Source organism: Peromyscus californicus, unplaced genomic scaffold, assembly GCF_007827085.1.
Source record: "Peromyscus californicus insignis strain IS unplaced genomic scaffold, ASM782708v3 Scaffold_9__1_contigs__length_137607984, whole genome shotgun sequence".
NCBI lineage: Eukaryota > Metazoa > Chordata > Mammalia > Rodentia > Cricetidae > Peromyscus > Peromyscus californicus.
In genome coordinates, this window is record NW_026294617.1 from 95,040,293 (window position 1) to 95,052,449 (window position 12,157).

At 38.6% G+C, this 12,157-nt stretch overlaps 1 protein-coding gene across 3 annotated transcripts in view; it reads right to left on the reverse strand.

The window, feature by feature from the left end:
• Positions 1-12,157, reverse strand: part of Snx7 (sorting nexin 7) — a 113,993-nt gene that overhangs the window by 81,751 nt on the left and 20,085 nt on the right. For 2 of the 3 annotated variants that reach the window (XM_052730654.1, XM_052730656.1), the window contains exons 2-5: positions 10,261-10,443; positions 3,987-4,097; positions 2,922-3,086; positions 59-257 (exon numbers count right to left, since the gene is read on the reverse strand). In XM_052730654.1, coding sequence (XP_052586614.1) covers positions 59-257; positions 2,922-3,086; positions 3,987-4,097; positions 10,261-10,443 — 658 coding nt within the window. Of the gene's footprint in view, positions 1-58; positions 258-2,921; positions 3,087-3,986; positions 4,098-10,260; positions 10,444-11,532; positions 11,676-12,157 lie in introns of those variants that run through there. The other variant, XM_052730655.1, reaches the window with a different exon arrangement.

The following is a 12,157-nucleotide window of genomic DNA, read 5'->3' on the forward strand; positions in this document are numbered from 1 at the left end:
ATAGCAGCCAGAGTGAAGCTGAACATCTGTACGACCAATCTTCAGTGACCCCACATACCCCTTTCTTCCTTGTAAATTCTCTGAGATATTTTATCTATTAAATTAATTTTCTGGCTAAATGTTTCAATGAAGTTATTCATTTCCATGAATTCATCTGGCCGGTTCTTCACTCCTCTCATGGAGGATGCCACGGCTCTGACTGTCTGCCCCATCCTGCTCAGCAAGCCAGGTCCTTGCTTCTTATAAGAAGACAGTTCCTAGAAACAGAAAGTGAAAAAAGTGTGGTGAGTCACTCAGCAGTAAAGAGTAACACAAAAACAACAACACACTTCTGTGTGTATCTTTTAAAGCCTGTGCATTTGAAGCATCTGAATTTCTTTTTTGGTAGCATCCTCCTACACTCCAGTCTACTGGCTAATATTCCATTTCAAAGCACTCACATCAAATAGGTGGACAGTCTTTTCCCAGAGCATAAATCTTTAAAATAAAACAATGGGATCAGTGATCAAGAAGATAAGCACGAAGAACATGATGTCATAAGCAACCTATATTTCTTTGGGGAAGGCTTTATTTTTATTTTATGTTCATGCGTGTATATTTGCCTACATGTATATGTGTACCACATTCATGCAGTGCCCTCAGAAGCCAAAAGAGAGTGTTAGCTCCCCTGAGACAGAAGTTACAGACACTTGTGAACCGAACTCAGATCATCAGCAAAAACAGCATGTGCTCTTAACCACTGAGTTGTCTCTCCAGTCCCCAACCTATATTTTAGAACAGACATTCCATGTAAAAATGATCCAGAGACAATTCCATAGGGCCCACATTAACAGTGAAAAAGGTGGAAACCTTGATTAATTCTTCAAGTATAACAGCTGACATTTATTGAGAGTTTTGATGTGTTCCAGTAGTTACATGCATGGTCTTAAAAAGCACAACTGAGAATAAACCCATGTGATAGGTTCTACTATTTTCCTCATTTTCAAAGAAAAATAGGAGCACAGGCAGAACGAGTTCAAGATGTATAAGCAATTAAGCAATGGGAGGGCATGGATATGAATCACAGCAATCTGATTGTAGAGGGCCCACTGCTACACAGGACACACTCTGCCTCCTTCAAGTCCTCATCTTAGTTTATAAGCAGACATTTTCTGATCATAGCTCTTCAACCAACTGGAATGGGTAAACTGGGATGTCACCTCCACCGATTGGCTATCTGCAGAGGAGGCTGTTAAATAAGACATGGACCTAGTTATTTCAGAGTTAACATGGGAGAGAGAGCTACAAAAAAATGAAAGAAAGAAAAAGGACATACTGTAAAAGGATATGCAGCCCATAAAAATCATCCCTTGAGAAACACAGTGTGCTTAAGCAAACAACAAAACAGACCTCATGGATTTTGAGGAGGGCTACAGCATTTGTGGAAACATGGCTTTGTCTGGGAGCAAAGCACATAATATATATACATTCTGTAAATAAAAATAATTCCTGATTTGTATATTTATGAGCAATATATAATTTACCCAAATATGGAATAACACATTGTCTGTCTTCCCAAAGGTTTCCCTTCCCCAAAGTTTTACAGAAAACACATTTGTGGCCAAAGAGTAACAGGTACCATCACTGATGAGACACTCCACCCATCCAAGAGTGTCAGTCTTAACCAAGAACACATACTTTATCACCGGCAGCACAGACTGTAACTGCTGAGCTGTTACTGCAGTTCTGATTTACCATGTTCTGGCTGCTACGCATACGCTGGACTCTGGGGTATGTCTGACGGATTCTAAGGTTCTAGAGTTAGGCCACAGTTCATTTCATATAAGCTACAAAGGGCTCTCAGATACAGGACCCTGAGTCATGACTGAGAGGGACCACTCTTTGGTCTGGCTTCTACTACTCTGGCAACATCTGAGAGATATAAAATATGACTTTGGTGTGTAATTGCTACTGAACCACTGCCTATCTATTATCTTTCTTATGGAGTTATTATTTCATAAAAAAAGAAAAATAATAATATTCACCAATTTTCTGCATGTTAAAAACAATATTTAAAAACATCTCCAACATCGATAACTGAAGGAAAAATAAGGAGACTGCTTTTATCTAATCATCCATCCATTTATTGATCCACTCAATTATCTATCTAGTCAACAACTTAATAATGATTTTTATCCTTGTTGAAAGAACTCTGACCTCATTATTGCTCAAAATGACATCAATAAAAGATGTACGAAGAAGCTAGGGAGATGGCTTGGTGGGTAAGGCACCTGCTGTGTAATCATAAGGCCCTGAGTCTGAATCTCCAGAATCCATGTAAAGCCAGCTGCAGAGGAGTGTCTCTCTAATCTCAGTACTCCTACAGTAAGATAAGAGGCAGAGACAGAGAATGCCCTGGAGCGGGAGGGCCAGCTAGCCAGAGGTACACAGTGACAAACAGTAAGGATACTTTATCTCAGTGAGCACTAACACTCAAGGTTATTTTCTGTCCTCCAGATATGTGCTCTGGCATGAATGTGCCCCCCCTCCACACACACACTTGCATACCATAAACACATACACACAGGCACACACACACACACACACGCACACATCCTTGCATACATATGCACATACACACAGAGAATGACATACTCATTCATGACCAGTGTTGATTACACATGCAAAGAGCACCCTGTCATTGAAAAAATGAAGAGACATGAGAATATGTGTATGTGAGGAAGAGAGCAGGTTTCTATTGTTTCCATTTTGATTTGGCACCAGGGTTCTACACAAAAAAGTCACCCCAGTGTTCTTTAAAACAATTGACTAACACACTTCAAGGACACCCTTGCCTAATGTGGAAAGGCGAGAAAGAGGGAGCAGTCTGCCACATACACCGATACTAAGGGGTCTTACGGATATAAAGTAGAACCTTTTACCCAGGCTTGTGCAGTGAGGAAAACCTTGAAATCTTCATTAAATGTTAAAGTTGGATGATCGGCGATCCTGTTCAGAAACTTATGCAATGCTTTCCTGCGGGTTTCGATGAAGTCATCGTTGAAACGCTCCACCAGCCCTTTTACGATAAACTTTTCCGGCAATGGCTGAGACCAAAAACAACACACAATAACTGCCTGAAAACACATGTACATGACAGAGAAACAGCTAGGGGATGGAGATGGACTCAGAAGGGTGGGGGCAGGCACCAGAGATTTGAGTAGTGGGGAACAGCCCAAGCTAAGTATGCATGCAAACACTCATAGGAACGCTGCTGCTTTCTGTGTCAATCTACAAAGAAAATAAAGTAGATTTTTGAAAAGTCTATCTGAGGGCTAGTGAGCTGGCCTCGCAGGTGAAGGCACGTGCTGTCAAGTCTGACGACTTGCGTTTGATCCCCAGGAGCCACAAGGCAGAAGGAGAGAACTGACTCCTGCAAGCTCTTGACTGACCTTCGTACAAGTGCATTCGTAAAAAAAAAAAAAAGAAACCCACCATGTCACACAAAAGGGATTCTGAAGAGCAGTTGAATACCTCATCATTTCTTATAAAAATAAGTTTTAAAAGTCCACAATAGGGGCTGCGGGTATGACTCAGTGAGTAGGTACTCTTGCTGACCAGGCTGACTACCTGAGTTCAGTCTCTAGTGATCCACGTGGTGAAAGGAGACGCCCCACCCCACCCCTGTACTGCAAGTAGCTATGAGACCCCCACATGCACAGCAGCACACATGTGCTACCCCCTCACGATAAATAAATGAATGTAATGCATTTAAAAAAAAAAAAACCCCACAAAGCTAGTATAGAAAAATAAAACATCAGCCCATGTTACAAAGAGTTAAAAAAAAAAACCCACAACTATAGTTAGACTAAAGGGTTTAGAAGTAAATGTTCTTCATATAAATGAATTTTAGTGTATTTAAAGGTATTATGTTTTAGACAGTCTAAAAGACTCAAGCAAACGGCTACAGTCTAAACAATAGCAACCACAACCCCTCAGAAACTCACTGGAATAATGAGTGTGGGATGCGCTTCTTCCAGTTTACCCTTCAACCACAGGAAATCTTGATAACGGCGCCTGACTTCAAATTCACTGGAATCAAACTCCCCACGAGAGGTCTGAAGGCGGCAGGAAGACAGAACAGCCCATACAGTATGAGGCAGAAGAAGACATTTGCTTAATTCTATTTTAGATATGATGAGAAAAAAAATGGGTCTCCAAAAAAACTTGAATCCTAATTATTCAGTGTTTGTCAGCCTGCATGTATTTTCTTTTCTTTTTGTCATCTATTCGTGCAGCAGATGAAATTAAGCGAACTTTCCGGTTTTTCCAGAAAGAAAGCAAACACCACACTTAAATTTGAAGTCCAAACTGAAAACTCTGCTTTCCAACAACCATCTGGCTGGTTTAACTACTATTACTCTGGCATGGCTTTCTCGCTTAGAAAGTGTGCTCAGAATGTAGGTTTCAAACATTATTCTTTTCTTAACATGATTAGAATTCAGAATTTGAGGAAAGTTCTATTTTTAAAATCTGGAAAATAACCCGAATATAACTGAGAAGACTGTTCTCTTGGACTCTGTTCAAATGAACTGCTTTCACTAAAATTTGCTGTTGGTATGTAAAAATTCTAACATTTCGCAGAGTGATTTTGCCACTTTTTCAAGAAGAATGTAATTAATGGATATTTAATGTGAAAAGATTTTTTTCTATAATTTCTCAAGGAGTTTTATTTTGAGCTACATGCTTAAACTCCTAAAATTTTAGCAAATACATTAAGCTCTCTGTTCTAGTAAACGAAAAATCTGTGCCAACTCATGTGACAAGGACATGGGTTCACTATCAGCCTCACTTCTACTGACTGAATCTCAGACCAAAATAAAAGTAGTATTTCTCCCTTTCATACTCACCTCTCATGAGAAAAATAACCACTTATACCAATATCTCACTTAACTGGATTTTTGCATATAGAATACATACAGTAATATTTAGGTTGAGATTTCCTGTAGGAGTAAAGATGAAATAAAATATTGCAAATATATCCCCCCTCACAGAAAATAGCAATAACCCACATTGGTGAACTAGTTGTAAAATTAAGCAGTTTATGTCATAGGGTGTAGTTTTAATTATTTAGAAATCATTAATAAGCTCATAAAACTATGCAATCCTTAAAAGTCTATGTTTATAATATAATACAGTGTATCTTACTAAATGTTCTCTTTTCAGTTGGAAAAAGTTGGTAAACATCAAATGCAGAAGCCTAAGAATCTAAACGTTCACAAAACACTTCAAAAATGTAATTATTTTGCAAAATGACACGATATGGAAACAGCAAAAACAGAAAATCTAAATCCAGTAAAAACATGTTTAACAATATATACACACTGATATGTGGATGTATATATGCATACTTGCATATATACACACATATCATGAATTAGAGTACTGTGAGATGTCTTTCAGTATGCTGTGAATTATGTGTTGCTTTAATTGGTTGATAAATAAAGCTGCATTGGCCTATGGCAGGGCAGAATAAGGTTAGGCGGTACATTCAGACTAGAGATGATGAAAGATGGAGTCAGGGAGACGCCAGCCTGCAGTCCAAGGAGCTACAAAATGCCAGCAGACTGGTAACTCCACGGCCACACGGCAACACATAGATTAATAGAAATGGGTTGAGCTAAGTTATAAGAGCTAGCTAGCAAGAATCCTGACTGATAGGCCATACAGTTTGTAAATAGTATAAGCCTCTGTGTGTTTACTTGGGACCAAGCGGTTGCAGGACATGGGTGGCAAAGATTCATCCTGACCGCGACACTGAGCAGCACCGGAGAAATTTCTAGCTACATTAGAGTCACTCTCATCTGACTGAACCCCAAGGCACTATAAACAGGTTTGTGAACAACTTCCAAAACAGTAAATTGATGTAACTACTAATAACAATAAATACATTCAAGCAATGGCTGGTGAAAATGTCATTCAGCTGTCTATGTTCTCAGCCACTGTCAACTCTTCAGTAAACAGAAAACAATCTGTTGTAAACTCCAGCATGGAGATGACAAATCACACCAAAGAATCACTCAGTTCTGTCCCCATCACTTTGTCCCCATCACTCTGTCACTGGCGTAAAAGAATTTTCTAATATATAACAGCAACTGAAGAAAATAGAAAATGCACTCAAGGTCTCAGCAGACTCTTCCATTTCTTTCTACCACAGGACTTTATATGCCCTCCTGGATGGAATACAACAAGGAGAACAGCTATAGTCATTTGAGTTTAGATAATGACCACTTTCTGTACAGTAGACTTTAGAATCACCATCCCAGCTAAAGCAGTCATGGTTGGTCATTTACAGACAAACAGAAGCTTCCAGGCTATAGGGTTAACTGGGTTTGATGACAGATATCCAACTTAGAAAGAATACATGTTCTACAGAGTATGGCTTCCAGTATCAATAATGCTTCTGCCTAGAATGCATGTTTCCATGGGAACAATACTACAAATAGTGGTTAAATTTTCATCAGTGACCAAAAGAGCTCAGACACTTGACACTGAGCACCAATGTGAAACACACCCCAAAATACATTTGCTCAACAAACAATGACCTTCAATCCAGGGTAAGCAGGCATTTTAAGATCAGAAGATTTACAAAACTGCTTTTGAAATAAATGAATTCGAATATTCAATTCATCAATGAAGGATATTGGCCACTGCCTGCATACTATCGGGCATTCAAATGTTTGTCTTCATGATGATAATATGGGAGGAAAAAACCACAGTTATTTATCTTAGAAAGTAACCTCTATATGTCAAAAAGACAAAGTATTTCAACCAAGCAGCCACCTCAGGATGTCAGTCTCAAGAATAAAGTCCTTTTCCCATGAAACAGATGCCTTGAACATGAGAGTCCTGGTACTTACCCTTCTATGGTTGGATAATTCTTAAATGATCCTAAGCATGGTGTTATCAGTGTGTACAAGTGACTATGTATATGTGTATATACTTATAGACTTTAGTATGTGTGAATTGCAATACTATAAAACTAAAACTGGAGTTGGGATATATTTCAGTTTGTAAGAGCTTGCCTAGCTTGCATGAGGTATGATACTCAGCACTGCACAGACCAGGTGGCTGGGGTGCACATGTAATCTCAGCATGCAGGAGGTAGAGGCAAGGGGGTCATAACTTCCAGTCATCCTAGCCATCTAGGGATTTCCAGGCCACCCTGGGCAAGAGATTCTATCTAAAATGAAAGTTTTCTCAGAGAGGCCATCCATAAATGTCCAATGTTTGTAACAACTTTGTATTTTCCTTCATAAGATTTAAAATTAAATAAACTGTAAGTTAATTAACATCAATCATATCCTCCATCATCATCTAAAATTTGAAAGCAGAAATCTCTGTCCTTCATGTGTGGCCTGGCCAGAGATAGACTCTTAATAAATAAGAGAAATATTCTGAACAACACTAGCATTAAAAAGATAACTATAAAATAAACTATTACATAAATGATAATAAGCAAATAACAAAGAAATGATTTGATAACAAATGCCCATCTAGTAGATGTTTACATATATATATAATGTGTATTCATTGCACATATGTGTACTCTACATACCATGATAAAAGGAATAAAAAGTAGAAAAGGGCAGGTAGTTTATAATAAAGAGAAAGTCAGTTTGCCACTTCCATATACAGACAGGTAGAAACGTAATGAAAAAGAAGTATTAAAGTAATGGTTTATGTTTAAATCCAACTCTGTCAATTATTATGCTACACAACTCCTGCAAAGTTGTTGAGTTGCAGTTTCCAATGGAAGGAAATGAGGGCAAATAATATCTAATTTCTTAAATTGTTTTCAATTAAGTGTTTAAAGCATTACCTACTCAATGTAGTCACTACTGATGCCAGCCAGTTCATATATTCCAATATCATTGTTATTAAGAAATGTAGACAGCCGTTAGAACATTGTTCACACAGAGTCTCACTATTGATGCCATCTGGACCATACATTCTAATGTCATTTTTATTATTTCTACTATAAAAGCAGCCCATTTAAATATGATGTAGAAAGACAGTAAGATGGCTCAGCAGGTAAAGACACCCGCCACCAACCCAGACAATCTGAGTTGGATCCCAGGGACTCCCATGGTAGAAGGAAAAAAAAAAAAACCCAACTACCCCAAGCTGTCCTCTAACACATGTGCAGTGCCATGTGCACGCCTACTCATACCTACCTACCCTTGACACACTAAATTAATTTAGATGAAGTAAATTAAAATACAGTACAAATACGGATAAGGCATTGTATGTCATTGATCAGAATCAGATTTCCTGGGTGCTTCAAAAAGGGTATCTGTGAGAAATGCAAATGACAGGGAGATAGATGTTCTAGAGATCCTCCTCCTGGAGATGCTGAGGACAGGGAAGGTGTATAGTCGCAACAGTGAGAGCATAGAACTTCGGGTCCGCTCTGGGCAGTATTCCTGTGTTAAATTGATTCAGGTTTCTACAAACATCTTCAAAGTTGGTGCCATTATCCTATTTACAAATTAAAAAACTGATAAAGAGAGGTTGATTAAAATGCCCAAGACATAGCAAGGAGAGAAATCTAGATTCAACAACTCCTTGCTGTCTTGCTAGAACCCATTTTGAGATCATAAAAATGTGAAGACTTTACTCATTCATTCAACAAAATAGTAAATTATCAATTAAGTAGTACCTGTTTGGAATTACTAAAACCTTCCTTGAGAAGCTCAGACTCCCTGGAAATAAATACAAATCCTCATATGCTTTTCTACTTACTAATGGGTAGACAGCAGTTACTGGCCACTTACTGCCCATGGCTAAGTGTTTTACATTGATTACTTCACTTAAGTTGATTCTCAGACCAACCAGGCTCCATTACAGAACTAACATCTACCAAAATCTCGAGTTTTTAGCTTTGAAAACTATGAGGCTTAGAAAGATTGAGGATACATTTTTAGTTTTTTCTGTACCTTGATACTTTACATTCTTTATGGGTTCTTCTGGAATCGTAGGAAAGAACAGAGAAAAGCTGGGAGGCACTGGGCAGCTAGAGAAGCCTTCTTAGGTAGCTGATACCTCGAAAAATAAATATTACTCTTTCCATCTAAGGAGATGGAGACATCAGACAGATGGGAAAGTATATTCATATTCATGAGACCAAGAGGCACCTGTACTATTCACATCATAGAAACCACTCTACCTGAGCAGAGCAGGGGCTGGGATGAAGATGGGATGGGCTTATGTGGTGTGGCTGTGTATGCGGGGCGCGGGGGGTGGGGGGGCGCGGGTTGCACTTTGCACTGAAGGAAATGAGGGCCAAGGAAAGAGATTCGATATATACACTTTCAGGAACCACAATGGGCCATAGTACAGAATCTGTGCTGAAAGATGCGATTACAGGGGCTCAGTCCAGAATCCTCTAAGCTAGAAGAGACATTTTTCAACCCTTGAGAACCACACTGGTGATGGGCGAGCCTTCCTAAGAAAGGTACTTAACTTGCAAAGAGAAATTACAGACTACTCTTAAAAGAACTTACTGAAACAGATTACATTATGTTTTATTTTGTCTGACATTAGCTTCCCTTGTGTAAAGGATGGCAGACATGGTTTCTGAATCGACTTCTCTTGTGTTGTTGAACAAGCATTTCACATGCAAGCTACAGTTGTGGTTTGATCCTCTCTGAGAAACAAATAGCGTTACACCCTGTAATTCTCAGAAAAAAATATAAACTTTCAAGTGTCCTGTTTTTAATGATTTGCTCTCGTTATTAGGAAACCAAGACTTTTCTTTTCCAAAGGCATTTATTTATTTATTTATTTATTATTTCTCTATCTATTTATTATTTATTTGGAATGTTTCTTTTGAAATAGTGTCTCATGAAGCCCAGGCTGTCCTTGAATTTTATACATAGCCAATGTGGCCTCAAACTACAGTATTGCCTGACTCAGTCTCCAAGTGCTGGGATTCCAAGCATGCCCAACTATACCAGGCTAGTTATCATTTTTATGATAAAAAAAACCTCCTTATTCTTAGCAGAACAACTAAAAAACACCACTTAATAAAGCCAATTCAAATATCAGATTTCATAGGAACCAAATGAAGGGCAGGTAAGACACAATATCTTACCCAAAATAGCTTTCATGAAAAAAGTCAATGCACCTGATTCTGTAACACTGAACTATATGACCAAGACATTTTCAGAAACTCAAAGAGCACAGTGACATTCAAGAAAATGGTCACTCAGCATTTACCTTGGTTATGATCCTATAAGTGATAAAAGTTTCAATTGTAGTAACATGGCTCTCAGGTGCATCAACTGTAATGAAAAGATCCTTTAAATCTGGTTCATCTTCAAACTTGATTTGGTTTATCATCGACAAAGGGGATGTTGGCATCATAGGGCTGAAGGAGTTCATGTCCATCAGTGAAGCATCCTAAAGAATAAATCATTTATAAAGAGAACATCAGTTACTGGCAGTAAGGCTCAGTCTGGAATGGGCCAGCTACACTAGCGTGGGGACCTGAGTTCAGATCCCCAGGGCCCACATAAATGCTAGATGTCATGGTGCACATCTGTAATCCCAAGACCAGGGAGGCAGACAAAGGTGATTCCCTGAGGCTCACTGCCAGCCATCCTAGTTGAATAGATTAATTCCATGATCAGTGAGAGAGACCCACTCAGAAAATAAGATGGAAACCTATCAATGAATACACCCAACCACCCAATGCTGACTCCTGGCTCCCACATAAATGCACACACGCGTAATGCACACTCATTCAGACATACACATACATATATGTACACAAACATGTACACATAACACACATGCATACACAAACTGACTTCAAAATAAATAATTTTCAATTTCAATATCAATAAAATATAGCAAAAGCAAAAAGGACTCCTGGATTCATAGCTAAATATGTATGCTAAGTATTTAGTTTTATATGGATATTTAAACATTTATTCTAATCTATGCTTTCTCACAAATTCCACCTTAAAAATGATGAAGGAAAGAAGATATAACCTTTGAGGCTTCCACTGCTTTGAATGTTTGCATTATCTCTAAAATACAAGTTGAAACTTACTCCTTAATGTAATAGTATTAAGAGTCCAGATTGAGTTACAAAGGTAAAGTCTTGTTACGTAGCTGTAGCTACCTTATCATAAGGTAATGGGGGTGAGGGGGCACTAACTAGCCTCCTTCCAATTTCTTCTTTCTGCATGTGAGGACACAGAAAAAAAAATAATAAAATACCATTGCAGAAGCAGAGTAGTCAGTGCAAGATGACTACTCCAGTCAGCACCTTGACCTTCTAGAACTATGAGGAATTGATTCTTACTCCAAAATGGCTCTAGATTGGAAGCACCTGAAGTTGGACACAGAGCTGGGAGTTAAGCTAAAATCTGAGACACTGTTTAAATATCTCATCAAACTAAAGTTAGGGTCTGGGAAACAGCCCATTGATAAAACACTTGCCAAACAAGTGTGAGAACTAGGATTTGAATCGACAGCACTCACAGCAAAGCCAGGGAGGTGCAGCATCCATCTGCAAATGTCCATCAAGAAAAGACGCTTGGCTGAAATAGCAGAAGAGGTGTCCCGTGGAACACAATCATTGATGAGACAAGGATGATATTGGCCCTTAATAATAAGAAGGTGCAGGCTGTTGTCATCCCAGAAAAGACTGATCTAAAGGGTAAACGTTTAGGCATGACTTGAACCAAGTAGTAAAGGGCCAATTTCATAGCTAGTTAGGTTAATCATATGCACAAAATTCAAAAACAAAAAATACCCTGAAACAAAAGTTTAATGAGATAATTTCTACCTCTATGATAGGATGCAATAAACTGTATTCAGATGACATAATAAAAGAAATGATCAAAATGATCCAAAGCAATTTTTATTATGTCTTAAACATTTATTTTTATTTTAATTATGTGTTGTGTGTGTGTGTGTGTGTGTGTGTGTGTGTGTGTGTATGTGTGTGTGTGTGTGTGTGTGTGTGTGTGTGTGTGTGTGTGTGTAGGAATATGTGAGTGCAGGGGCCTGCAGATGCCTTTAGAGGGTGTCAGATGCCCTCAGAGCTGTAGTGATAGGTGGTTGTGAGCCATGTGATGCGGATGTTGAGAACAGTAACTTAGGT